At 36.8% G+C, this 27,822-nt stretch overlaps 3 protein-coding genes across 5 annotated transcripts; 2 read left to right on the top strand and 1 right to left on the bottom strand.

The window, feature by feature from the left end:
- The first annotated feature begins 1,060 nt into the window (after positions 1–1,060).
- stimate (STIM activating enhance) lies at positions 1,061–14,221 on the top strand. The gene is made up of 8 exons (XM_073825279.1): positions 1,061–1,975; positions 6,221–6,269; positions 6,459–6,554; positions 6,696–6,817; positions 8,502–8,614; positions 9,429–9,506; positions 10,257–10,406; positions 12,453–14,221. The coding sequence occupies exons 1-8, from the start codon at positions 1,804–1,806 to the stop codon at positions 12,567–12,569; spliced, it is 897 nt and encodes a 298-aa protein (XP_073681380.1). The 5' UTR covers positions 1,061–1,803; the 3' UTR covers positions 12,570–14,221.
- Positions 11,584–21,412, bottom strand: LOC141293246 (uncharacterized). Of its 3 annotated transcripts, none has more exons than XM_073825280.1 (4): positions 20,672–21,412; positions 16,590–16,692; positions 16,288–16,492; positions 11,584–12,528 (listed from the first exon to the last, which is right to left on the bottom strand). In XM_073825280.1, the coding sequence occupies exons 1-4, from the start codon at positions 21,170–21,172 to the stop codon at positions 12,486–12,488; spliced, it is 852 nt and encodes a 283-aa protein (XP_073681381.1). In that variant the 5' UTR covers positions 21,173–21,412; the 3' UTR covers positions 11,584–12,485. The 3 variants fall into 3 exon arrangements, with proteins under 3 accessions (XP_073681381.1, XP_073681383.1, XP_073681382.1); XM_073825282.1 differs by lacking the exon at positions 20,672–21,412 and adding an exon at positions 18,320–18,997; XM_073825281.1 differs by lacking the exon at positions 20,672–21,412 and adding an exon at positions 17,826–18,994.
- Positions 21,413–21,441: 29 nt separating this feature from the next.
- Positions 21,442–27,304, top strand: mustn1b (musculoskeletal, embryonic nuclear protein 1b). The gene is made up of 3 exons (XM_073825283.1): positions 21,442–25,752; positions 25,865–25,985; positions 26,987–27,304. Exons 1-3 carry the CDS (start codon positions 25,744–25,746, stop codon positions 27,091–27,093), a joined length of 237 nt encoding a protein of 78 aa, XP_073681384.1. The 5' UTR covers positions 21,442–25,743; the 3' UTR covers positions 27,094–27,304.
- Positions 27,305–27,822: the final 518 nt, after the last annotated feature.

Here is a 27,822-nt window from a genome sequence, read left to right as displayed (position 1 = left end):
TGGGGGTGAAAACTTTTGAACAGAATGAAGATGATTTTGGCTAAATATATTTTTCATTTAGTACTGCCTTTTAGAAGCTACAGAAGATACTTGCATGTTTCCCAAAGTCCAAAATAAGTTACATTTACCTCTCTTAATGCATTGTGTTTCCTTCTGGAGCATCAGTGAGTGTTTGAACCTTCTGTAATAGTTGTATATGAGTCCCTCAGTTGTCCTCAGTGTGAAAGATGGATTTCAAGATCATACACTCATTGTTGGAAAGGGTTCACAAACACAAAAATGTTGAAAACTTTGTTTTGTGGGACCTGAAGGATTTTTCTGTTCAGGACAAACAAGGGACTCATGAACAACTATTACTTAACAAAACAAACAAAACAACACACAGCTGTGGATCATTCAGGTAACAACACAGTATTAAGAATTAAGTGTATGTAAACATTTGAACATGGTCATTTAAATAAATTATTAAAATTTAAAACTATTATTTTCTCTTGTGGACTATATGTAAACATCTTTTCTGTGAAATATTTTATTCAGCTCAGTACTAAATAAAAAATAACATGCATTTTATATGATCCCTCTTATTTTTAATTGTAACATAATTATAGATCACACAATGCCCCTGATATTTAAATATACATTAAATTATACTACTTTATTATTTGCAGCTTTTCCATTTTGATTCCAGTTTACAATTGTGACTAAAGACAATCCGGGGTACGTTTCCCAAAAGCATCGTTAGCTAACTATGATCGTTAGTTCCATTGAACTCTATTGTAACGACAGAACTTGCGACCATGGTTGCTTTTGGGAAACGCACCCCAGTTTGGTTCATTGTGTTATAAGTGGTAACATTTTTGTGCACACTTTGTAAATAAAAGTGGATTAAATAGGTTAAAGTATATAAAGTTATAGTTTTGTCATTCACTAAGTAAATTCTAAGATTTAACCTAATTTCATGAATTGCACCTGCTACAAGGGATCGCCTAGAACTACATATCCCAGCATGCTTTAGTACGACGTGACACAGTGATGACGCAGTAGTCCGTCGCGTAATGAGTGTAAACGGCACCTGAATACATTGGAAAAGGAAGTATCCTGCCTTTACGGATAATATCTCTTTTTACCAGATGTGTTTGTGACTAGTTTGGACGCCGACCTTCCTAAATCTGCGTAGATTCAGAATCTCCTCTTCTCTTGTGAAAGCAGCGGTGGCAGTTTTTTCCTCAGCTGGTTTGCTAACAGGAGCGCCTAACCGGACTCTCGCTATAAAACAGCAGAACTACTCAATGAGCTGCGTAATATTTGCATTTCTAAACGAGCTATTAAAGGGAGTGAAGTTGTTAACTTCTTATGTCGTGACTTAATTTAACCGTAAGCGTTTAACTGCTTTAGTTTAACCGTGAAGCCACAGTTTTGTATTCTAGCGGCTAACCACAATCGCTCTATAATAATATAACCGACAAATGTCTCCATGACAACGTGTGTCTTGTAGTATTGAGAGCATCGACCGCTAACTGTTACACATCTCAGTCTGTAGCATGTTTACTTGATGCTGAAGGAGATGTTTATACAGCACAACCTGCTGACAGATATTAGGTAGCTCACAACTGGATGGCGACGCATCGAGGTCCAGTATGAAACACGATACATCTGCGCTTCAGTAACCGTGACCGGAGGCTCATAGGAGAGAGCCTTCATTATGTACTATAGCTGTGTCATCGTCCTGTCGATCATCTTCACTATTCGAGACTGATATTTTGTGGCTTTTCTAAACACTCGTGATCCTGTAAGTGTTGCGCAATGGCGGGTGTTGGGGTCAGTGTGCTGTCGCGGGGTCAGCTGCCGTCTGCATCCTCCAACTCCTCACCCACTGATCCTGATACCCGAGGATGCTCCAACGGGGACTTCATGGACTCCTTTGGCATCTTCCTGCAAGGCCTGCTGGGAGTGGTGGCCTTCAGCACTCTTATGTGTAAGTATAGGTTAACCTTCTTTATTTCCTCCTTATATAAATCTGGTCACCGAAAAATAGGTCAATTCCAACATAACACCGACTATTATGCAATAGTCCTGATCGTTAATAGTTACGCCCCCAACATTTGCATCGCCCAATCACCAGTAACGTCAGTACATTAAAATAACAGGAGCTACTGAAGGGACATGGTTAGCTTAATGCTAGCGGTAGCCTGTTACATTGCAGTACAGATGTACATACTGTTACATTGCAGTTAGATTTCACTTACCACATAAACGGAGAGAGATGACTACGCTGATGATGACGAATGATTAACAGATCCTGAGCATCACTAAAGCATCAAAACCTGTGCGGTAAGTCCTTGTGTCGCTGCAGTATAACGTTACACAGAGCACATGCAATTACTATAGTGAGAGTAAAATGTCGGGGATTCAAAACGGCAGATTCAACAAACCGCATATTAAAAGCTGCTAGAGCTCCGTAATTAAATAAATATTTCCTCCATGTGCAAGCTACTGAGATGAGCAGCTCTGTGAAACAGCCAATCAGAGCAGAGCTCACATTAATATTCACGAGCCTTCCAAATAAGCCAATAACAGACCATTTCATTCTAGGGACAAATTCTAGGGTTGTAAATTGACCTGTAAAACCATTTCCGGAATTTTTTGCCCTTTCCTATGTAGATATCAGAGAACAATTTGAAATGTTGTTTCAATGCATTCTATGGGACCTTTGAATTTATGGGGCGTTTTTGTTCATTTTGGTGGCAAGTTGGTTAATTTTTGACTCTGGTCCAGTGTCAGTACTAAATTTCCTCAAATATGCTCCAATAAAGAAACAAACTCGGCTACATCTTGTTACATTTTCAGCAAATTTTAGTGTGAACTGTTTTTTTAAAGTCTGCATGAAATGAAAACTCACCCAATCAGTTTTCTAAATGTATGTTTTAGATCTTATTGTAAAAAATGAGTCATAAAAAATCTTGACCTCGTAATATTTAAAAATTTTATAACTATACCTTTGGGAAAAAATGACAGGCTTCTCTCTGGTGATGTTTTCAGGACTTCAGGTCCAATCATTTAGTCTACTTAAACTCACCTCTTTAAACTTGCATTCATCTGTCTCCGCATTTGAGTACAACGGCCACGTCTCAAAATCTGATAGACAAAGATGTGCTGGATCAAGTTGTCACCCAAAGTTATTTTTTCTCTGATAATGTTACACTCGAATGTACGTCATAATATGGAAGAAAACATCTGTCTGTACTTTTATGTTATTGCAACATTTAAAGGAATAGTTCACCCAAAAATGAAAATTCTGTCATTAATTAGTCACCCTCATGTCGTTCCAAACCCTTAAGACCTTAATTTGTCTTTGGAACACAAATATAGAAAGATATAAGATATTTTTGATGAAATCCAAACGCTTTCTGCCCTTGTGTAGACAGCAAAGTAAGAACTGTTGAATTAAGTTATTTTAGTTTCTTTGCACACAAAAAGTATTCTTGTAGCTTCATAAAATTACGGTTGAACCACTAATATTTAATTTTACCTTTCTAGACCTTGTATGTGGTAGGACCCTTGTTGTTTATGCAAGGTCAGAAAGCTCTTGGATTTCATCAAAATCTTAATTTGTGTTCTGAAGATGAACAAAGGTCTTGCGGGTTTAGAACGACATGAGGGTGAGTAATTAAAGACAGAATTTTCATTTTTGTGTGAACCATCCCTTTAAGGGACTTGATCAGTTCAGGTTGACTCATTGTAGAATTAAGGGTTTGGTCCTAGAAGTATGCAGGTCAAGGCATGTTTGTAAATCATGCAATGCATTGCTGCACCTGCATGCTCACCACTGTCAACCTGACACAGTACTTTTAATTAAAGACTGTGTGTGAACACATTTAAAGGGTACATGTTAATGATAGATCTTTATTTTTTTGTTTGGCCACACCTTCTCAGATCTTCCTGTGTAGGTCATTTAAAGACCCCTGGTTTTGGGGCTTGTGTGTGCTTGCATACACTTTCTAGCATGTCTCATTGACACAGAAGAATCTGGAAAGGGATGTTCATATAAGGAACAATGATTGTAAAGTTTTTAAAAATCATTCTAAATACAGTGAAGTCCAAACCACAGCTATAACAATTCTGACATCAAGGAATGAGATCACTTTTTTCTGAGCACTGTGTGATTAAAATTGGATCTTATTTCATTGACTAATAATTGCTTGGATCATTTTGTGTTTGTATGCAGAGGAATACAGTTCTCACGGGAAAAAAAAAAAGAATAGACTTAAAGCATGCTTTAAATTAGATGTTTTTATCCTCCATCAAGTGGCCCAGAGATCTGTGGAAGCCTGTTTTTGCCAGGTTAATCTACAAGGTTAATTGCATCTTTTTATCTAACAATTGTGCGACAAACTCTCAATTCTGAGAAATGAAGTCAGAATTGTGTAAGATGAACTCGCAATTGCGAGATATAAAGTCACAAATTAAACTCTTTGGGATATAAACAATTGCGAGTTATAGTCATTAACTCAGAATTGCAAGATGTAAACTGACTTTTTTTCCCCAGAATTGTGAGTTTGTCAATTTTATAACTTTATAATAATTTACAGTTATGGGTTTATAAACTGACTTTTTAAAATGTTTCTGACTTTTTCAATTGTGAGTTATAAAGTCCAAGAATTCCAAGATATAAACTGGCAAATATGACTTTTTTCCTTAGAATTGCGATATAAAGTCACAATTGCCAGTTGTAAACTCACAATTGTGAGATATAAACTAACCTTTCTGACTTTTTTCTCAGAATTGCAAGTATATATCTAGCAATTATGACTTTATAACGCAATTGCAAGTTAAGTCAGAACTGTCAGATATAAACTCGCAATTCTGAGGAAAAAAAGTCAGAATTCTGAGTCTATATCTTGCAATTATGACTTTATAACACACAATTACGAGTTAAGTCAGAATTATGAGATATAAACTCGCAATTCTGAGAACATATCAGTCTTCTTTCCCCTGAAAATTATAATGTAACTCGCAATTGAGAGAAAAAGACTTGATTTGTAAGAACTTTTTTCTCTCTCAATTGTGAGTTTATATATCACAATTCTGACAGAATAAAAAGACAGAAAAGTCGCAATAATTTTTTTTAAATTCAGTGGCAGAAACAGGCTACTATAGAGATCACCCAACTCTTAGATCTCTTTCTTTTTTTTTTGGTGTGAACACACCTTATAAATTCAATAGACTAGAAAAAAACAGTACAACAGTCAGATAGAACAGGGTAAGTCAGGAATATATGAGAGGTGTGAAATTGTAAGTTTAGTTGTGTGTCATCTCCTGCCAGTGGTTATGCAAGCTGTAATTGTAAAGAGGAGATTGTGTTCAGGGGACACATGGTTAATAGCTGTACACAAACAAACAGCCATTGTGTGAAACAGGCTGGCCTTTATTTGTGTGAACCATTGGGTCACGTTTGGCAGCTAGCGGTTTCCACAGCCTAAAAAGCAGCAATTCCCAAACCCGTAAAACCTTTGTTCATCTTCGGAAGACAAATTGAGATACTTTTAATGAAATCCAAGAGCTTTCTGACTCTGCATAGATAGCAACGCAACTGACATGTTCAAGGCCCAGAAAGGTAGTAACAACATTGTTTAAATAGTCACATGGACTATTTTAACAATGTCCTTACTACCTTTCTGGGCCTTAAATGTGGTGGTTGCATTTCTGTCTGTTTAGAATCAGAAAGCTCTTGGATTTTATCAAAAATATCTTAATTTGTGTTCTGAAGATGAACGAAGGTCTTATGGGTTTGGAACGACATGAGGGCGAGTAATTAATGACAGAATTTTAATTTTTAGGTGAACTAACTCTTCAAGGTACTAATTTCTTTAATTAAAAATTAAAAGACAGCTTATTGAAAGAATGGACAAAAAAAAAACCTTAAGTAGTTTGTTAAAATCTTTTATTAGTATTTCAGTTGCACATTGTGTTTTACAGGTTTAGTTTTGCGTGCGAGTGCAGAAAACTTTAAACCCATGACGAAGCAGTTCCTCATTCAGCTCTTCTCCATTTGAGATGTTAAAGTCATGTATCTTTTATTGACCTCTGTGTTTTCATAGCACTATATCTGATAGTGCCAGGAAGGAATTTGTAACATCAGCATTACCTCCTTGTGGCAGACGTTATTGATCACCCCATTTTTCCTGCTACCAATATGAAAGCTTCTGTTTCCTCTCTACAGTGAAACGCTTCAGGGAGCCCAAGCACGAACGGAGACCCTGGAGAATCTGGTAAACCGCCATTTTGTGTCATAAGCAAGCTCTAGATACTTAAAACACATGCACGGTCAATGCTGCACTCCACTGACCAGAGATCTGTCTAGCGGCCCTCTGTAGCCCCGTTCCCCTCGTGACTTAACGGTGAGTTCTAACCAGGTCTCCTCCCTCTCACCGCCCCCTCCTCCCCTTCACCTCTCTCAGGTTTCTGGACACCTCCAAACAGGCCATAGGGATGCTGTTCATTCACTTTGCCAATGTCTACCTGTCTGACCTCACAGAGGAGGACCCATGTTCACTGTGAGTCTGTGTGCGCGTCGTTGTTTCAATGTTTCCCCCACACATCTTTGTACTTCCCGTAGTGTTTTGTGTCTGTAGATTTACATATTTGTCATCAGCTGTGCTCAGCGACTTACTCTGTGTTGTTTTTTATTTCCGTAGATACCTGATCAACTTCCTTTTGGATGCGACACTGGGCATGTTGATGATCTATGGTGGCGTGAAGGCTGTTAGCGCTGTGGTTGAATGGAGACAGTGGGATTCGCTGCGTTTTGGAGAGTATGGTATGAGCCTTAACATTAATTGTTAGAAGTAAATTGAAAATCTAGTGGGAACCGTGAGTTAATTATGGACTAGACGCTTCCACTGAGCTGCTTTATGTAAATGTGGCCTCATATAAAGAGGGCAGTCCTCAGACTCATGCATGGGAAATTGAATCAGCCGTTTTTTATTCCTTACCATTGTTGGATTTGTGTTCACTGAATGAAATTCATTTGAAATTATGATTGAAATCTTGTTCTTCACAGACTGTCTGAAACCAAACAATAAGTCTAATCAATGATTTAACAGTGTTTTTATATAAAGCTTTCATCAGTAGAAACTATTCAGACCATCTTTCAAGGCAGTGATGCAATGTAATGATGTTGAATTAATTTAGATGACAATTCAACCAGTTCAACCAACCAATTTTAACACCAGTTTCTTGTTCTCGGTCAATCACTGAACTGCACACACAGGGTTGTGAGATCTCTTAGGAAGTAAAATGACATTTATGATGATTAATGAACAGGAAATGATGTTTTTTAAGCAGTGATTGGTAACCTGTTTCACCTCATGGCCTCCTATATCAATATTCAAAGGCCCTGTGATTTTCTTTTTTTTGTGATTCATAAAATAAAGATTTTAAAATATATTTAAGATTTTATTCATTTACATGACTTTCCAGGTCTAGGTTTCCTCATATATATTCACATTTATGGGAATTGGGTTTATTGGCCATGGGAGTCCTGGTTCTTTAAATAAAAAATAAAAAATACTCTTGAGGGTTGAATTAAAGCGAGCTATCTAGATTTTTAGTTGTTGTTTTTTTTCTTTGGATGTTTTAATGCTTGTTTTGTTTTGTCTGTTTTAAAGGGAACCCTGGGTATTTAGACTTGTATTAGTTAATATAAGGTAAATGATGTCTCTTGCTGAAAACCCATGAAAGATTTACATTATTTAAAAAAAAATACACATCATATTTTGGAATATGGGAGGGATGCCATTATTTCGATGAGCTACTGGCGCTATTTCTAAAGAGCTTACAGGTGGTGATGGATATAAGCGTAGGCTTAAATCAAATGCCATGCCATCATTTTATCCCACAAAAATCTGAATACCCCTGGAAATCGAGTGAAATCTCCACGGAGAAACTCTTTCAGTGGCTGCGGCACCAAGATGGCATCTAGCGTTGTTTGTCTCTGCTGTTTGTAAGCTCTTTCAGTAGCTGTGGTCTACTAAAAGCCTCAAAGGCATCAGGGCTAAAGTAGAGAAAACAAAGAAGTGGGTTTTTCAGAAGTTTTATTTATCCAAAGCCATCTTCCCATTTTTTTTCTCCTCTTCTTATCACTAGGAAAGCAGTGAAGACTTGCATCGCTTCTCTTGTTGCCCTTTGACTGAAAATTACAAGCAAAAGCTGCACAATGTGGCCTCATATTAGTATTTTATTTTCTGAGTTGTGTTGCGGCAAAAATAGCAACAGGTAGCGCCAGTAGCTCAACCAGTGCAACCATTTGACTTCATCGGAATAATAGCGCCCCACGTGAATTTTTTAAATAACATAAACCTCTGGTTATCTACTACACATTTAAGTAAGATACATCATTTACGTTATTTTAAGTCACTTTGGGACCCTCTTGGAGGTTTGCTTGGGCCCGCTGGTTAAAAACCACTGTTTTGAAGTGACATATTTCTAATGTTTGCACACAGGTGAGCCGGTTCAGTGCAGTGCCTGGGCGGGTCAGTGTGCGCTCTACATTCTTATCATGATGTTTGAGAAGGTCATGATCATGCTGGTCCTCCTCATTCCACAATGGAAGAAGGTCAGTCAGGTGTTAAATACTAATGAATGTTGAGCCTATTTTGTGGTCCATGTTCTGAACTTACTGACATGTTTGGAGAAAATGTATTATCATAATACTGCTTTACTAACTTGCAGTTAAAGAATAGTTCACCCAAAAATGAATATTCTGTCAATAATTACTCACCCTCATGTCGTTCCAAACCTGTAAGACCTTTGTTCATCTTCGAAACACAAATTAGGATGTATTTTGATGAAATCTGAGAGGTTTCTGACCCTGCAAAGATAGCAACACCACTGACACATTTAAGGCCCGGAAAGGGTAGAGGTTCAACCATAATTTTATGAAGCTAGGAAGCTTGTGTGCAAAGAAAACAAAAATTTTGTCTCAGTCTTTGACTCTCATGAATGTGTGACGAAGACTGACACAGAAGAGAAGAAATTGTTTAATAAATTATTTTCTTTGCGCACAAATAGTATTTTCGTAGCTTCATAAAATTGTGGTTGAACCACTGATTTTACATGGACAAATTTAATGATGTCCTTACTGACTTTCTTGGCTTTGAAAAGTATCAGTTGTGTTGCTGTCTATACAGGGGCAAAAAGTTCTCAGATTTCATCAAAAATATCTTACTTTGTGTTACGAAGATGAACAAAGGTCTTATAGGTTTGGAACGACATAAGCGTGAGTAATTAATGACAGAATTTTCATTTTTTGGGTGAACTATCGCTTTAAGGAAATATTCCACCCCAAAATGTAAATTGTGATTAAATTATGGTTGTTATAATTCTTTGAATTATGATGTATTTGATTGGTGTTTGTGTGTGTTGGACAGCTGGCTACGCTCAACCCCATAACAAACCCTCATCTGGAGCTAGCTATCGTCATGCTAATCGTCCCATTTTTCGTGAACGTAAGTGACAACCCTTTATGTATCCTTACTATTTGTAAGTTGAGGGTAAGTACGATTTCGTTTTGTTTTTGAAAAAAGTCTCAAAGGCTGTATTTATTGATTAAATATACAGTACAAACAGTAATACTGTGAAATTTTATGTTTTAAAATAACTCTTTTCAGTTTTAATAAAACATGTAATGTCATTTATTCCTGTGATATTGATTTTGAGAAGCCATTACTCTAGTCTTCAGTGTAACATCATCTTTCAGAAATCAGTCTAATATACAGATTCAGTCAGGAAACTTGAAAAAAAAAAAACGGTTTATTTTTACAGTTTATTAGTTTTTTTTTTTGTGTAAAAAAAAAATTCAGGATTCTTTATGTATAAAAACAGCATTTATTTAAAATAGAACTCTTTTGTAACATTATAAATCTTTATTAACTATCACTTTCAATTTAAGGCATTCTTGCTAAAAAAAAAAGAAAGAAAAAAAAACTGACCTCAAACATGTGTGGTAGTGTAATTGCATCTTTACACTGGTTAAATGTGAAGATTTTTTTTTGTATATATATATTTTGCTACATACTGCTATATTTGTACATAACTGTACAAATATACAGTTTTTCCTAATGGCTTGTTTCGTAAATGGATACAATGTGGCTTGCATGCTCTAAATCTTTTATGCAAATCTATATGACAGGTGGTTCTGTCATTGTTGTAACACATCTGTTCGTCTGAATGTTAGCCCCTGTTTGTGTGTGTTTCAGGCTCTGATGTTCTGGGTAGTAGATAACTTCTTAATGAAGAAGAGTAGAACAAAAGCCAAGTTGGAGGAGAGGGAAGCAGAAGACGACCCTCGTGGCAACAACAAAGTGCGCTATAGACGTGCACTGTCACACGATGACTCTGAATCAGAAGTAAGTTACTCTTACTGAATCTGATGTGATTTGATGTGCCAGCAACAAGGTAGAATGATTACTCCTAGGGCTGTTAATTGAATTAAAATTTAATTGAACAAAAACTGCAAGCAGTTATATGTGGCCAAGCAAGCTACACAACCTACCTTCCTGCATGCATCTTTCTATCCAATCATTTGCCCTCTATCTATCTATTCAATCATTTGCCCCTATCTCTCTATCCATTAATTTGCACTCTATCTATATATCAGATAAGATACTTAGTAAGGCAAAATGACTGCAACAGAAGCAGCATACTAAGCTAACTTATTGTTAATGTGCAGTTAACATGATAGCTGAAAAGTCATATTAGAAAAAAATGACAAGATTAGTCTATTAACCAATTAGCATTCTAAGCTAACTAGCATAAGTCAACAAACACAGTCACAGCCAACTTCGGAGAGGTATTTCTCTGGAACAGTAGTGAATATCAAAAACCTGTTCAGTCATTTATGTGCAGCTCAGTCCAAAGTCCAAATATTACTTTTTCGAATTGCCTGAAAAACCACCTCATGCGAGCGTTAAAACTTTATGAATATGGGAGTTTTCGTGCAATTGACGCTTTTCCATGAGGCGTATTTTTAATTCGCAATTTCAGTTTGCGCAATTTAAAAGGTTAATGGAAACGCAGCTACAGACTAATGTGCTTTACAAAATAAATAACCATTAAACAGATTTCATACAAAGTCACAAGTTGAAGAACAAAACAGAGCAAAACAGTTTTAAATCATGAATTATAAGCCAGATCAAATTATTTTAACCTAGATTTAAAAATGGATAGGGTGGGATTCTGATTTGGCTAGGTAGGCTATTCTAAAGCCTTGGAGCATTTACGGCAAATGCCTGATCGCTCCTAGACTTTATTCTGGTATTCTGGAACCACTGTAGTGCACAGGTAACTAATGTAAAGATTAATTAATTATTCTAGAGAAAAAGGCTTCAAAAGTAATAATCTTTAGAAAAGTGATTTTTTTAACTGGTGGTGGACCGTAGAGTTGGTCTTAGAGATTATTAGTCAAATCACGTTTTCATCACCATCTCAACAATTGTGCCAAATTTCATAATTTTCTCATGTTCCATTCATAGAGCTGCCATAGACTCCCATTCGGGAAAAGAAGAAAACTCTCACACTCTGGGGGAAAGGAAAAAAACACTTGTAATGTTAACAATTTTATTGGAAATTAAATGATTTTGTATGTTTAAACCACAGAGGAAAACATATTTCCATAAAATAAAATTATAACTCATGACATAACATTTAATAATTCAAGGAAAATATAAAATGTTATCAAAACAATCAACAAAGCCTAAACATGTGAGATCTGAATCTAGGCATAGACTTGCTTTGGCAAGACACTTGCTGTTTGTTAAACATCTTTAAATGACATAACTCATATTTTGGGCTTTCCCTTGACCTACAGTATTAATTTCAAAATCATTCCTCTACACAAGACGGGACATTCCCTAGTGCATCTGCATGACCATTACATGTGCATGACTTCAGACCTGAAGTATGTGTAACCATGCTAGGTCAACAAGCTGCTTTTAAGAAAGGGCTGCACTTGGTTTTCAGTGGAAGACAGATTTCCTTAGGCTACTAGTATTTCTATTATGTTTGACCAAACAACATCTCCTGAATACATGTATATCCTTTCATCTTGCTTACTGCTTGGTTGTGTTAGCAGGGCTAGATTTGAGACAAGGCAAGTCATTTGAGCAGTGAACTGTCACCTCTGACAGAGAGATCAGTCATCTCGAGTGTCGACGTTATATCTGCGTCAAATATTAATTCGTTGACATCTGTAAGTTTCGTCAAGTAATTTCAATCCATCTTTCTCACTTGTAAGGGGATGAGCAGCTCAGTCAGAATGTACCTACATATTTAGGTTTGCGAGGTGTATTCCACTTTTTAGTTTGACGTCAGTATCACCTGTTTGCTTTTAAAAAAAGATGATTAGTTGAACACCGTCTTTCTCTTTGCCCTCCTCCTCCCCCTGTGCTGGTCAGATTCTGTTCTCCGCAGATGACGAAATGGAGGATTCAGATGGTGACGACGATGTACGAAGACTCACAGGGCTCAAGCCTGTTAAGAAAAAGAAGCACCGTCTTGGTATTCCAGTTTGAATTCAAATCAATTTAGACTTGAGGCCTTCCTCATTCTCATAACCCCATATCATTTACTTGAACATGGATCAAAAAGTGACCTATGACTTGTGGGGTAAAGGACCCATGCTCTGGTAGCCTCCAGACATCCCTAGAACAATTTTTTTGGCTTCTTTTCAGTGTGTCAAGGTTTTTTGTGCACATTCATAATTCTCTACTGCGGCTGCTTCGTCATGCTTAAAGAACATATCGTTCTCCAGTGGATATACAACACGACTACATCTCCTCCTCGCATCTGTCCAGCCTTTGAACTGAAAGCAATTCAAAACCTTTTAAAAAGTGTCTACCTTACAAATAACATGCTTTAACCATATGCATGTGATTGATCACACTGACTTGGATGAGAATCGTTCAAGGTGACTCGAAGTTGATTCCAAAGCGTGTTTGTGAGCGCAGCTGTGGCTGAGAGTTTTGTGCGTGTCAGCTGTGAGGATATTGTGCTGATAAATGTTACTGAATAACATCGGTCAGCAGTGTTATGAGCCAGGATTATAATACAGTTGGTACAGTCTGATTGCAATGTGTGTTTTTAACTGATTTCAGAATGTACGTAAATCCAGGGATGCCTCTTTCAGATCCCTGACTGGGATGGCTTGTCTTACTGTTTGGCTTTTCAAAGTGTATCTGCCTCAATTCCGTGTCGCTGTGTTCTAACACAAATTTTTTAACTGTTGTTTTTGTTGTTGTTTGTATGGCCTCCTAAAAAGACAATTCAACCAAAAATTATGTTGTTGCAAACCTGTATGATTTTCATTCTTCTGTAGAACATTGTGTTTCACAGAAGAACAAAAGTCATACAGTTTTTGAATAACATGGAGACTACATGACTTAATTTTTGGATGAACTGTCTGTTTTGTTTCTGTTTTGCTACTCGTTGCAGGGTACATGCTGTGGTGCGGATGCTTCTGTAACCTCTTGCACAGTTTGGTGTTACGTTGTGGTGTCTTTGTATGCGGTATTACCTTCAAGTTTTCTATGTTTTTAAGCATTCCCCTTTGCTTCTATATAATATTTAACACTCTGACACTGTCAAACTTTAAACACTAAACCAGCAGGCCTTTCTTCCCAGTGCTTTCTCATCCACCCTCGCACTTTTCTGCTGTTATTTTATTCCAACACTAAAGCACAGATCCTTGGAGAATGATGCATTTGCACTATGCATTCTCTGCAAAAATCTTAATCTTTATTCTAAAGATGGATGTAATGTGAAGAGGAAGATGCCTGTAGGTTTAGAGTTGGAGTGAATGTAAGTGGGAGTACTGGACCAGTTGTCTTGCCGCTTGTATTGTCGAACTGATATTTAATGGACCAAGTTTGTGGGATTACTATGTTTACACACGGTATGTGTTTTACAGGGACGAAATAAAACCAGGCTTTCTGTTCAGGCCTGCTTGGATGAACAGGTTACTGATAAGGTGGAAAACTAGAAACTGCATTTCCCTCTCCGGGTTTGATTCTGACTATTATTACAGAGCAATCTTGGCTACAGTTATTGGAGAATGAAACTAATTGGATGTGGAGAGGGGTGTTAAGTACTAAACAATATTAGATGAATCAGAATTACTGACAAATTATGAACTTATGTATGCTTTTTCAATAAACTGTGTAAAATAGCTATTTGTATGCTTTTTTTTAATGATCTGTGACTTCTCTTTCACAGCTGTTTTTATTTTTGACATAAATATTTTATTATTGCAAAAGAATGCTTCATGACCAGAAAGTGAACCCAATTTGTCACTGTAAGAGGGCTGAATCTATTATTATAAATAATTTTAGAAAAACAAAATCTGCTTGTGAACTCTAATTAAGAGCATTTACTCTGTGTTTCACTTTTGTAATATTACAGATACATTATATATTGGGATGTGATTTTTATTCAGACAAATACAAGCAGGGTTATATTAAAAAATGTCCTGCCTCTTCCAAACTTAGTAATGGTAGTGAATGGGTGTTGAGATTTTGAAGTCTAATAAAGTTCAACCATCCATCATGAAAGTACACCACACTGTTCCGTGGGGTTAATAAAGGCCTTTTGAATCTAAATATCCGCATTTAAAACTTAAATCGTAATCTCTAGCTTCTGCTAACTGTTGTACGCACGTTCACAAGAGTGGCATTTCAGTGGATTTTTTTGTTTTGCTCTCTCCTCTGCGCTTTTGTGTTCATAGCTTCTCACTAGAGCTTACGCTACACCTACATCATCCACTTGATCGCTACTCTCTCGTGAATGTGCATCTGACAGTAAGTGGAAGCTAGACTACAGTTTATAAAGTTTTAAATACAGAAATTTATCAGACACAAACACATTGATTCACTTCGGAAGCCTTTATCAACGAGCCGAGTGAAGCACTTTTTATGATTGATGGATGCACTTTATTGGACTTCAAAATCTCAACACCCATTCACTGCCATTATAAAGCTTGGAAGAGCCAGGACATTTTTTAATATAACTCAGATTGTATTTGTCTGAAAGAAGAAAGTCATACACCTACGATTTGCTTGAGGGTAGGGCTGTCGCGGTTAAGGAATTTCCCTTGCGGTAATTTTGAGTGGCTCAGTAGCGCGGTATGCGGTATTACCGCCATATAATTGTGTGTAGGCTGTTACAATGTAAGGTCATATTCAGAAATCAATAATCCGAAACCAAATCGCGTTGATATATGAAGTGAAGTAAACAGTACTTACATAGAAACCTAGCCAGTAAGAAATGCAAATTTTGAAGAAAAATGTCAGACATACTTAGAGGCTTTGCATCTGAAATCTTCGTGTATATAACAGTTAGCGCGCACCCTCCAGTCTGACTGGACGAGAGACTTTCTGTCAGTATTTCACCTGCGTATTTTAGGCGAGCTGTCAGTCAGTGCAGTTTCATTTTTACGCCACAAGATGGAGGCAAGAGACTATCTTTGAGTAAGTCTTTAATCCGTTCATTCAACTATACGTTCAAAAACGCTTATTTATTCAAAGAGAGACGTAATGAAACACGATGTTAAAATCATTTTAACTTTAATCGCCACTTTTAAAGGCTCAGCTGACCAGCAGAGCATCGATGTTAAGACAGAGATTTCACTTTCGTTGGACATGACAAGCTAGTTTCACATACATACATGACTCGATCTGAAAGACAGACGCAGGTAATCGCACATGGTCAGTCGATCTCTCTCTCATTCGCTGTCTGTTTAGGCTTGTTAAGTGCATATCTACTGAGCCTCATAATAAACACATTATGTTATCATTACTAACTTATTACTAATTTAATATTCAGTGCACAGGCATTAAGTGAGAAGGGCAAATCCTTAGGAAAAAAGAAAACAGGCAAATATCGCGGTTGCTGCGGTTGTTGCATTCCTCTGCGGTTATGCACGTCAATAGCGCGGTATTGCGATATTGCGGTTATTGCGACAGCCCTACTTGAGGGTGAGTAAATCATGGGGTAATTTTCATTTTTGGCTGAACAATCGCTTAAAGGCCTGTTCACGCCTAAAACCATAATTATAATGTTTGAATAACCGTCCTAATTATACAATAGGGAAGTCCACACACTACAGCTATAAAAAATAACCATATCGTTCTTGGTGTGAACTTTAGTTATATTCTGGATTTGACTGAATTGATACCAACATGTAGCTCATTGCGTGTTTACAGAACGACACTCCGTATGAAACATGGACAGACTTACTTTATGTCATCTTCTTTAATTATTTTAGGCACATGGGTGTCATCTGTTGGTTCTTCCGAGCTGTACGGTGACCCCTCTGGGGAATCCTCCATGCGTGGTCTTTTACTTGGTGTTAATGTAAATGAAGATTCAGATTTGACGGAAAAATCCTCATCGGAGCCGGACACACTTTCACAATGACTCACAAGTGGTTTCACTTGAATGGCTGTTATTAAAAAACACACAAATTAAAATTAAAATCAAACCAGTAAAGCAAAACACAAAAGTTAACTCACAAGTAAACTTTTAGCTAAAACGGCTACCTTTACTTCTCCGTTTTGGCTTTTTTGGGGCACGTACTGCTTGGACCGCCACACTCTTCAGAAACGTAGGTGTACATTGGCACCCTACCTCTCGTGTCATTGGCTACGAAAAAAGCAGTACAGAAATAAAGCAATGTAAATATTCTTTCTATAGCTTCTATTGAGATCACTGGTCTCAAAGTCAATTCCTGGAGGGCCACAGCTCTGCACAGTTTAGCTCCAACCCTTATCAAACACAACTGATCCAGCTAATAAAGGTCTTCAGGATTACTACAGAAACTTCCAAGCAGGTGTGAGTTGGAGTTGGTTGGAGCTAAACTCTGCAGAGCTGTGGCCCTCCAGGAATTGAGTTTGAAACCTCTGATCTAGATGGTTTTCACGACGTGTCATCAATCGGCCACGTTGCTGGCACTGAATGTAAACAATGCCACTGAACCGAACAAAACTTGCATATTTTGCTGACTATTGCTGCTGAAAATGGTCAATTATTGTCATGTTTTGGGCTGTACTAATCGGTCGGACCGGGAAAAACATTTTAAGTACTATAGACTGGCAAAAGTTATAGCAAATCAAGGAGAAGAGTGCAAAAACAGTCTGAGGAACAAAAGGTATTTGTGGGTGGCCAAACTGAACCAGGATTTTCAGGGCAAGAATCTTAACAACATTTGTGTTTGTTCATATAATTTCCACTCAGGTAGGTGAAATATTAAGCTAGCTAATATCTTAATACTGCTTGTACATATCTTTAGTTTGTCAAAACATCGCACCCCATACTGTTTACTAAGTACTTCTCTATTTAATTTAGCAGCTTCCACAAATTTTTTCCGTGGTTTAGACAGCATAAATTAGCAGAACAACGCATCCAGTAGTATATCCATGCAATTAATGCTGTTGTTTACATCCGAGTATCACCAACATGGCCACGCATCCGGGTAACTGACCAAACTGTGAAGTAAGTGCAAATCCTCTATAGCAAGTGAGTTATAACTAGAAATCAATGGTAACCAAAACAAACTTCTGTTGTTTTACAGAAGAAAAAGCCATGTCTGAAACATTAAGAGGTGAGTAAAAAATGAAAGAGGTTTACTTTTTGCTGTGAACGGTCTCTTTAAATGAATAAAACTAACATGTTTGGTAGTTCTACATGTCAGTCAGACTGCTACGTCCGGTCAAAGTGGGCGGGTCTTCCATAGAATAAACTGCAATGTTAACCAGGCAGGCGTAACTACTACTTACCTTCACACTCGGTGCCGGACCAACGGTGTATATTGTCGGGACAGCCATGTCTATCAAGCTAAGAAAGTCAGCGAAGCCCATTTCGTACTGCTGTAAATTTGTGAAGCATTCTGGAGCGAAGTGCTTCCCACACAAACGCGAGCTCTCCGATATTCCTCCTTCCTCAAAATGCAAGAACTCAAGCCAGCGGGCTCGCAACCACGGTAGCTTGGGGAAAGGGAACAAGGTTTTGTGGGGATAACAACCTAGAACGCACCTTTTCACCATATCGGTTTCAATGCTCGTTCAGTTGTTGGCAATCCAACTCTTTTTCTCTGGCGCGAACAGGTTCTTTTTAACCCAAGAATCGGTTCGAAAGATCCGGTTCAAAGGATTTCTGCGTCATGACGCTGCTACGTCACTCAGCAGAGAGAGGTCGGCGAGCTTAGTGCTTATATTCGATGAAAGGTTTTAATATAATGCCTTTAGAAGCTTTAGAAGAAAACAATACTTACTCGTGCGGGAGGAGAAGCGCCTACAGTGAACCGAGTGGGAACGGCCGTGTCTATTAACGTAAGGTAGCACGTTATTCCAGCAGTAACCATCCCCAAATTGGTGAAGGATTCGTCAGAGAAATGCCTGTCACAAAGCCGCGAGCTGGGGCAAATACCCCCCTCTTCGAAATGTATAAACTCTAGCCACTTTTTGCGTAACCAGTTTGTGGTTGGGAAACAAAATAAAGTACGTGCGTTAGAACAGCCAAATACACACCGGCGAACCATGATTAGACAAGAGAAGAGAGATCATGTAGTGGGAGGGACATTCTCATTCTAGAGAGCGTCTGATTGGACAAAACCCCGTGTAGTGCTGGATGACTCATAAATACTTTCTTCCGCTTTGCCATAAATGCATCTTTTGGATGGAATAGAATAAATGGGGCTCTCAGGTTTTAGCAAAATTTGGAGTGAAATTACTGTTAGGGGAGGAACCACTCAAGTATTTGCAGCAGTATCTGTCTCATGCAGTTCTCTCAATTTTATCTACTGTTAATAATTGGCCAGGACAAAATAGAAATTATAACTGGTAAATCTGATAAAAGCCAAATTTATACAAATTAAATAAAATTTCAAAAATACAAAACACATTAAAAATAAAAAGAAATTTGGCCACAAACAAGCCACCTAAACAGCAGTGCTCAATGTACATAATGTATTCATACAGTAGGATTGCAGAACCTGCCCTGAGCATGGATGTCAATCTGTGTGTGTGTGTGTGTGTGTGTGTGTGTGTGTGTGTGTGTGTGTGTGTGTGTGTGTGTGTGTGTGTGTGTGTGTGTGTGTGTGTGTATGTGTGTGAGAGTGAGAGTACACATTTTAACTTATGAATGGCATTTTGTATTGCAAGTGTTTGCTGCACATTTTGATGCCTTTGTGACAGTGGTAGGGGCTCAAACCTAACTAGAGTAACTAGTTACATACAATGGAATTTAGTCATTTAATTACAAAATACATGTAACTAATCTGTTACAGTTACTGAGAAACAATGTATAGTTAAATTACAGTTATGAAAATGTTAACGTTTACAAAGGGGGTTACATCTGAATATTTTCACACATACAGATTTGATTGATTTCTTTTCCAAACTCCATTGACTGCTCTAAAATATGACACACCAATGTTTCAGGAGTTTAGGACACTGAATAGGATGCATGCTTATTCGGTAACTGATTTATTTCCAATTTAGGTGTATGCATATGCTTTATTGTTTAAGAATAATTTTTTTTTTTCCCAAGGCATTGTTAGATGCCAGTGTTTCCCGTCATAGCTATGGAAGGATTTGATTTCAAAAATAGTATCATAGCTATTAAACTATATCTTCAAATTTTAAATCTGTATTTAACCACAGAACAATCTCAAAGTAAAACGAGGTGCTAAATTCAGATTTTGTGGTGGCTGTGCTTTAAAATTAAATTATTATAATCTTAATTCAAGCGATGAAGGATTTTGTAAATCTGACAGTAATTAGTGTTGACTACTACTGTCTTGTTAACCCTGCCAGTTGAAAACATTTGTTAGAAATGTAGTAATCAAAAAGTAATCAAATGTAATAAGTTACATTACTTGTAAAGCAATTTGAAATAGTTACACTACTTATTACATTTGAAATAGAGTAACTTGTAATCTGTAACCTGTTATATTTCCAAAGTAACCTTCCCAACAATGTTGATACATTGAAATATATAAAACAATTTTATTTGAATGAATTTGTCTGTCTTTTATGAGATTTATTATTTTTCTAGTCCTTTCCTTAGTCTCAGATCTAGCCAAAACTTAAAGTTGTTGGAGAGCTAACTTAGCACTAATTTGGCTAGACTATTCCCCAACATTAGTTTTCATAATCTTTGATCACAGACTTTTGTCTTGTTTCATCCAGGAATCATAAACTGAAAATGCTACAAAAAAAGGGGTTACCTACTGCATTTATTTAGTTAATTTAGGTAAATACAAATGAAACGTCTGCTCCGAGACCACAACGTGGTCCACAAAATTTACCCGAAAACAACAAATTCTAATTTCTGATATTGGCTGGTAGGTGGCATTTAACTCTTAAGACAGCTATGAACTTGGCTGTGAACTTCCCTCCGCAAGCCTGTGCCTTTTCCATTAACATTAGAGGAACTACTTATCACGTGAGAAACACAAGGTGTGGTGTGAGAGCATGTAAATTGGTGAAAAGCATTTACTGCCAATGTGTGAGATTTGAGAGCACCGAAATATCTCTTTAAATGCAAATAAGCTGCTGCTTCCCACTACCCTTTCCAGCAGAGGGCTGAGCATCTGCTTTTTGATAGACAGATAAATACTTACTTTAACAGGATGTGAAGTCGGAGTATGGACAGTTGGTATTGATCCATCCTTGATGTAAAGCCTTGAAGCAAATCCTGCATTGTATTGACCCACGTTTACAAAGCAGTCTGGTGTAAAATGGTTAGAACAAACATATACGTATTTGCATAAATTTCTAGGCACTTTCCCTCCAAAAATAAAACTAAGCCACTGCATCTTCAGTGGCTCAGACGCTGGGAGTAAATGAACACTTTTGTGTTCATTCTTACAGCTAAGAACGAAACATTTAGATCGTTTACCATGTGGCTGAGACATTCTTGAGATACAACTAGCTGCTCTAGTGAGGAGACAAACATGGCGGACCGTATTTATAGCGCTTGGGGGAGGAGCTACGCGAATAGGGGAGATTTCGTCATCGGTCGTGGGCGGAGCTACTGCCAATGTGACGCAGCATTGGGTTGCAGATGCAGACACAAACGGCTCATTGGGAGAAGAAAGTAGGAGTAGGTGGATTTTTACCATTGTAGGTTGGTAGCACACACTGTAAACTCAATTTTGTTCATTGTTAGTGAGTTTTGCATAACATTTGCAATTAGTTGCTTCAGCAGTCTATGAAAAGAGATAAGGGTTTGCATACAAAGAGAATATATGTTGTAAAGACAGCACATACATTATGTTGTAGCCTATACCACTCTTAAAACTGAAAAGAGTAGTGTTGTCGATAAAATCATTATTAACCATCTGAATACACACAAATAAATTAGGCTATATTTAAGCAAACACTTACCAGATTTGTGGAGACGTCAAATTCAACAGGGATTGGAATAGCGACGTTCTTTAAAAGAAGGCGATTGGCAAAGACGGATTCCACCAGTCCCAAATTCTTAAAGCTATCCGGTTTAAAATGTTTGCTCCAAACATATTTTCCAAATGTGTTGGTCACCGCAAACCAGCTGTCTGTAACGTTACCCAAACCTAAGCTCTGGTCAGGTTGCTGGGAAACGACAACAACACTTTTGAGTTGTCGCACTGAGGAAACAAATTTACGTCTCCTGTGTCCGAACCTGAACGTAAACAGTGAGGGATGGCAGATGGCAGAAGGGACACTGTCTCATGCAGTATATTAGCAGTTATATAATACATATTACGGTGCAGTGATTGGATTGAACGAGCTGTTTCTCTCGATGAATAAATGTAGAGAAATGCATAGATATGTATATCTATGAAGAAACGCTGAGAAACTAATGATTCGTAATGAATCGCCTCTCCGGATTAACGCGTAAACCGTGACGTTGTTTCAACTTTGCTTTTCAAACCGGAAGAACGAAATTGCTCCGAAAAAGGTAATAATAGCCAATTTCCATATTTTGGTAAAATGCATGAGTGCTGTTAGCGTTTTTAGTGAGGTGTATCGTGTTTTGATTTATTAACATCTCACAAAAAGAGCAATAAAAGAAATAGAACTTGAGAAAATTACACGTTTGTAATGACTAGTGTTTTTTTTCCCTCAGAACTGCGAGATATAAAGTCAATGAAAATAAACTGAATAAACAACATGCGATGACAAATATAAAATAGCACAATGAATAAGCAATATGACAGAATAAACAATATGAGAAACATAAGAATCAGAATAAATAGATATTAATACCAGTCAAGGTTTTTAATGTTTTTTAAAGAAGTCTCTTCTGCTCACCAAGCCTGCATTTATTTGATCTAAAGCACTGCAAAAACTATTTAAAATTAACATTTCTATTTGAATATATTTCAAAATGTAATTTATTCCTGTGATTTCAAAGCTGAATTTTTAGCATCATTACTCCAGTCACATGATCCTTTAGAAATTATTCTAATATTTTGATTTGCTGTTTAGAAAACATTTATTATTATCAGGTTTAAAACAGCCGAGTAAAAAAACAAAGGTTTCTTTGACGAATAGAAAGTTCAGAAGTAGGGATGCTCATTTCGGTTAATTTTCCTGACCGACAACCGCTGCTCGTTATCCGAACATTAACCGTTAACTGATAAAATTAGAATAATAATAATTTAAAATACAAATAGAATGCACGAGTATCTGTGATGATACATTAAAAATACAAGCAAATGTTTTATTTTAACGTGCAAACAGCAGCATACAGAGCAACAACAAAAGCTGTATTGACATATACTTAAATTATCACGCATCAGCAGCGGTTCTGAGAACAGAGAAAATCTGAATGAAAAAAAAAAAGAATAATATAAATAGGCCTACACTAAATATGTATAAATTAAATAACTACCTAATTAAGATGACAAAACTAAAACACACTGAATCCTTTTATGCGCTTTGAAGAACTGTACCGGTCTTATTCTTCTCGTCGGACATAAAAATATATAGCAGGCCAGCCAATACCTCAGTGTGCCTAGTTTTTAACATGTCCACATGCTGTACGGATAGGCAGGACCGCTGCCTGTTAACTTTTAGATCCGCGAAAAAAACACAATCACAAAAACCCTTTCAAATTGCGGGTCGGGACTTCCATCCACTGTCATATGCGTGAGAAGCGCGTGTTTTACAGCGTTCAGCAATAGCCAATCACAGACATGTATGTTGATTTGATTATCACTGTGGCCAATCAGAGGAGGCTATGTTACAATCCACTCACCAACCAAAGTGCCGGTTTCAGTTTTGCTGACTTCTACACTTTCGCGAACTCTCTTATTAAAACAAAGTGTTGGCATTATATAAATAAGAGATTAATTGTGCAGTCTAAAGGTTATTTTATTACTTTTTAATAACTTTATGAGATTGCGATGAACTACTCTAGGATGAGTGATAGCTTTCCAGTGATTGTAAAGGGAGCGCCTATTGCGCACTTTCTAGACTTTAATTCATTCAGAATTTGAATACATTCACTCACGGATTCACTCTCTGATAACCCAATAACGCCACTTGCCATTGAGTTGCATATACTACATCAGTTTACTAAGTAAAGGTGAAGCGAAATATGTCTGTACAGCCACACTGCACGTGTCGACATGCGCGCGTGAGTAAACGGATAACTTACAAATAGCATTATTTCTTTCACCATGCAGCAAACGTAAAAATAAAAAAATAAAAAAAAAGAATAGAAAAAAAACCTTTTAAACCGTTTAACTGATAGTAATAATCGGTTAAAATTCTTACTGTCGGTTAACGGTTAAACGGTCAATATGAGCATCCCTATTCAGAAGAACTTATCTAAAGGATAAGAACAGAATTGATCTGAAATTGAAATCTTTTGTAACATTATACATGTCTTTATCATCACTTTATCTCATGTTTCACAATTTAAAGCATTTTTAGCTAAATAAAAATATGAATTTCTATAGTTTCTACAATTCTAGAATTATTCTGATTTCAAGCTTTTGAATGTTACAAAAGCTTTTTATTTCAGATAAAAAATGTACTCAACTGTTTTAAATGTTGACAATAATAATAAACAGCATTTTGAACGGCAAATCAACATATTAGAATGATTTCTGAAGAATCATGTGACACTGAAGACTGGAGTAATGATCCTAAAATAATGTAGCTTTAATGACAGGAATTTACACTCCATACACCATAATAATGACAAAGCAAAAACCAGATTTGCAAATTTTACAAATTTATTCAAACTAAAACACTGAAATAAGTACATTGCATAAGTATTCATACCCATTCATACATAGTTGAAGCACCTTTACAGCCTCAAGTCTTTTTGGGTATGATGTGACAAGCTTTGCACATCTGCTTTTGGCAATTATCTGCCATTCTTTGCCTCACCTTTTCACCTCTCAAGCTCTGTCAGACATTTTCTAGAGTCCTAGTTGTTCCAATCGTCTTCCATTATGGATAATGCTTCTGTGAACCTTCAATACAGCAGATTTTTTTCTGAACTCTTCCCTAGATCATTGCCTTAATGCAAGTCTGTCACTGAGCTCTACAGGCAGTTATCTTGACCTCAGGACTTTTTGCTCTGATATGCATTTTCAGCTGTTAGACCTTTTCTGAGAGGTGTGTGCCTTTCTAAATCATACTCATTCAAATGAATTTGCCAGAGTTTAACTCCACTCGAAGTGTAGTAACATCTAGAAGCTATATGAATGCTCCTGAGCTAAATTTCGAGTGTCCCAGAAAAGGGTATGAATACTTATGCAACAGGATCTTTTCAGTTTTTTTATTTCTAATAAATTTGCAAAGTTGTTACAAACCTGTTTTGTGCTTTGTCATAATGGTGTATGAGATGTAGATTGATGTGAAAAAAAAAGTAATTTAAAGCAGTTTAACATAATGCTGCAACAAAACAAAATGTGAAAAAAATGCGACACTAAAGACTGGAGTTAAAAAAAAAATGAGTACATTACATTTTAAAATATGTTAAAATGGTAACAGCTATTTTAAATAGTAATACTATTTTACTATTTCAAATAAATGCAGAGCATAGGAGACTTCTTTTTTTTTTAACAGCGTTAAAAATCTTACCAGCCCCAAATGTTTGAAAAGTAGTGTACCATCATAATGACTAACATGTTTCTAAATATCTATTTTTATTGGTGCACACATGACGATGGCCCAGACTAATTCACAACGGCTGACTCACCACCCCAGAAAAGTGTGTAGTGATTCGGTTATATAATCTGTGTGGCACGTGAACATCTACATCATTACACACATTTGTCACAACCAACACATTTGTTTTTGTTTTTAAAAAAATACATTTATTTTTCCGCATTAAGATGAATTATATCAGTTATTTTTGTAAAACAAATCTGATAAATAAGGTTGAGATTATCAGATATGTAAAAAAAAAAAAAAAAAACTCTGAAGTGTAGCAACAAAATGTATTCTTTAATCTAAACGTCACTGATCCATGAGAGGGATGTGATGGTGTTTTGTCTGTAATGTGTTCAGCTGTTCATAGTAGTCATGCTCAGAAACAGGCTTTGGGACACTGACTGCAGAGCTAATAATATATAATGATAAGAGAGAGGGGGGAGGGGGTACACTGAGCTTGTAACAAGGGTATAAAAGAGCCACGAAAAGAAGACAAAGTACACAAGGCGCCAACTTGTCCAGAAAGCAGACCGCAATGTCTCAGGTATGAAGATATCTCGATTCAATGTTAATGTCAAGATAAGAAATTAAAGTATGTGTAATGTCTTAAGTGCTAACTATTGAAGTTTTTGAAATATTTATTTTTTTAACCTCAGCCAGAGGTTAAGAAGAAGAAGAGGCCAGTTGTAAAAGAGGAGGACCTGAAAGGAGCCAGGAGTAAATTGGGACTAAAGGGAGAGGTCAAGAGCAAAACATACGAGGTCATGGTGGAGTGTGGTAAGTTTGCCATGTTTGGACTGTAAATCAAAGACAGATTAGCTGTTTTAAGGTCTTTTTGAAAATAATGTATAAAAATGATCTCTTTTTTTTATCTTTTACTCTGTTACCTGTTTTTTTGTTGTTTAGTGACAGTTGTTCATGAGTCCCTTTTTTGTCCAGGGGCCTCATTTATAAAACTTTCTTACGCACTGATTTGATCTTAGAGTGTTCGTACGATCAAATCCACGTCAAAGTACAGATTTATAAAAACCGTCTTTGACGTGGAAAAGTACTTATCTCCACGTCAGATTCCAGCTTGGCGTACGACCGTTTCCTTGTGGTAATACCTGGTATTGCAGATAGTTCAGCCTCACTAATTTGATTTCTTGCGCTTCTGTTTACTTGCCATTGTCACAGAGTTTTTGCTTTAGGAATGAGCTCATTTTATATGTTAATTAATTAAGCAGGGGCGTTTCGACGGCGGAACATTCAGCTGCACACAATTCCACGATCATTTGTGATTTATAACCGAATGACTGGCGTACGCATGGATTTCGTGGTACGTTCGTTTCTCTGAATCGCTCTTACGATCAAATCAGAAAAGTTCTTAGATAAAATCAAGGATGGTTTCTACGCAAGTCTTTATAAATGAGGCCCCAGAACAGTTAAACAGAAACATCCTTTAGGTCCCACAAACACTTTGGTTTTTCAGCGTTTTTGTGTATTTGAACCCTTTCCAACAATGACTGTATGATTTTGAGATCCATCTTTTCACACTGAGGACAACTGCGGGACTCAATATGTAACTATTACAGAAGGTTCAAACACTCACTGATGCTTCAGAAGGAAACAACATGCAAACATAACATGCATTTTGTATGATCCCTCTTAATTTGAACATTTAACAGATTCTGCAAGGTGTATGTAAACTTTTGACTTCAACTGTATACTTTATACTTTTAATTTTTGAGATCTGCAGAAACCCTGAAATCAAACTTTTGTTTTTGTCTGTTGTGTAGAGCGCATGGGGAAGGTGGCGCCGTCTGTTTTCAGTGGAGTACGATCTGGAAGTGAGACGGTGCTTGAGAAACCCAAGCCTCCATCAGGAAGCGTGTTTGGCAAATGAGTGCGGAATGGACAAATGGACTCTGGGTGTTAAATGTGTTTGTGAGCACATAGAGTATGCTTATGGCATCCACATCTTGAATTAATTGACTGTAATGTGGATAATTATGTTGCATATTTGTAAGTACTAGTTTGTTTTTTTATATATATAAAAAAAACCTTGTGTGCCAGTTTCTAGTTTAATGTTTTCTATATAAAAATGAATGCTAAAAGTATCTCTGAGTCATCAAGTATGATTTCTCTGTCATGCTGCATACACACAAGTCTGTCATTTCAAACCATGTGAGCAAATATTACATCACACAATAGTGATTTAATGAAATTGTTGCCTGTGCAAATTTGAGAAAGGAGGGTCGAGTACAAATGGAAACAAATGCTCATTAAAGGATTTAGACATCCTGACATTTCCTTCTTAAATTATGGTTGAAATTCTATATGGTCTCTTCTGCTCACCAAGCCTGCATTTATTTGATTCAAAGTACAGCAAAAACATTCTGAAATATTTCACTATTCAAAATAACTGTGTTCTATAAATGCAATTTATTCCTGTGATTTCAAAGCTGCAATTTTATTATCATTACTCCAGTCTTCAGTGTCACATGATCCTTTAGAAATCTTTCTAATATTCGGATTTGCTGCTCAAAAAACATTTATTATTATTATTATTATGTTGAAAAATGCTAAGTATAGATTTTTTTTTTTATCAGGTTGCTTTGATGAATAAAAAGTT

This window comes from Garra rufa, chromosome 20, assembly GCF_049309525.1.
Source record: "Garra rufa chromosome 20, GarRuf1.0, whole genome shotgun sequence".
NCBI lineage: Eukaryota > Metazoa > Chordata > Actinopteri > Cypriniformes > Cyprinidae > Garra > Garra rufa.
The sequence above is the reverse complement of the archived record's forward strand: the minus strand, read 5'-3'. Positions and strand labels throughout refer to the sequence as shown.

Coding starts and splice junctions, on each gene's coding strand:
- stimate (XM_073825279.1), top strand. CDS start 1,804: ATGGCGGGTGTTGGGGTCAGTGTGCTGTCGCGGGGTCAGCTGCCGTCT. Junction 6,270..6,458: donor CGGAGACCCTGGAGAATCTG/GTAAACCGCCAT, acceptor CACCTCTCTCAG/GTTTCTGGACACCTCCAAAC. Junction 8,615..9,428: donor TCATTCCACAATGGAAGAAG/GTCAGTCAGGTG, acceptor TGTGTTGGACAG/CTGGCTACGCTCAACCCCAT.
- LOC141293246 (XM_073825280.1), bottom strand. CDS start 21,172: ATGGTAAAAATCCACCTACTCCTACTTTCTTCTCCCAATGAGCCGTTT. Junction 16,493..16,589: donor GCCAAAACGGAGAAGTAAAG/GTAGCCGTTTTA, acceptor TTTTAATAACAG/CCATTCAAGTGAAACCACTT. Junction 12,529..16,287: donor ATTAAAGAAGATGACATAAA/GTAAGTCTGTCC, acceptor TTTTCTTAACAG/GCTTGAGCCCTGTGAGTCTT.
- mustn1b (XM_073825283.1), top strand. Junction 25,986..26,986: donor CGAGGTCATGGTGGAGTGTG/GTAAGTTTGCCA, acceptor TCTGTTGTGTAG/AGCGCATGGGGAAGGTGGCG.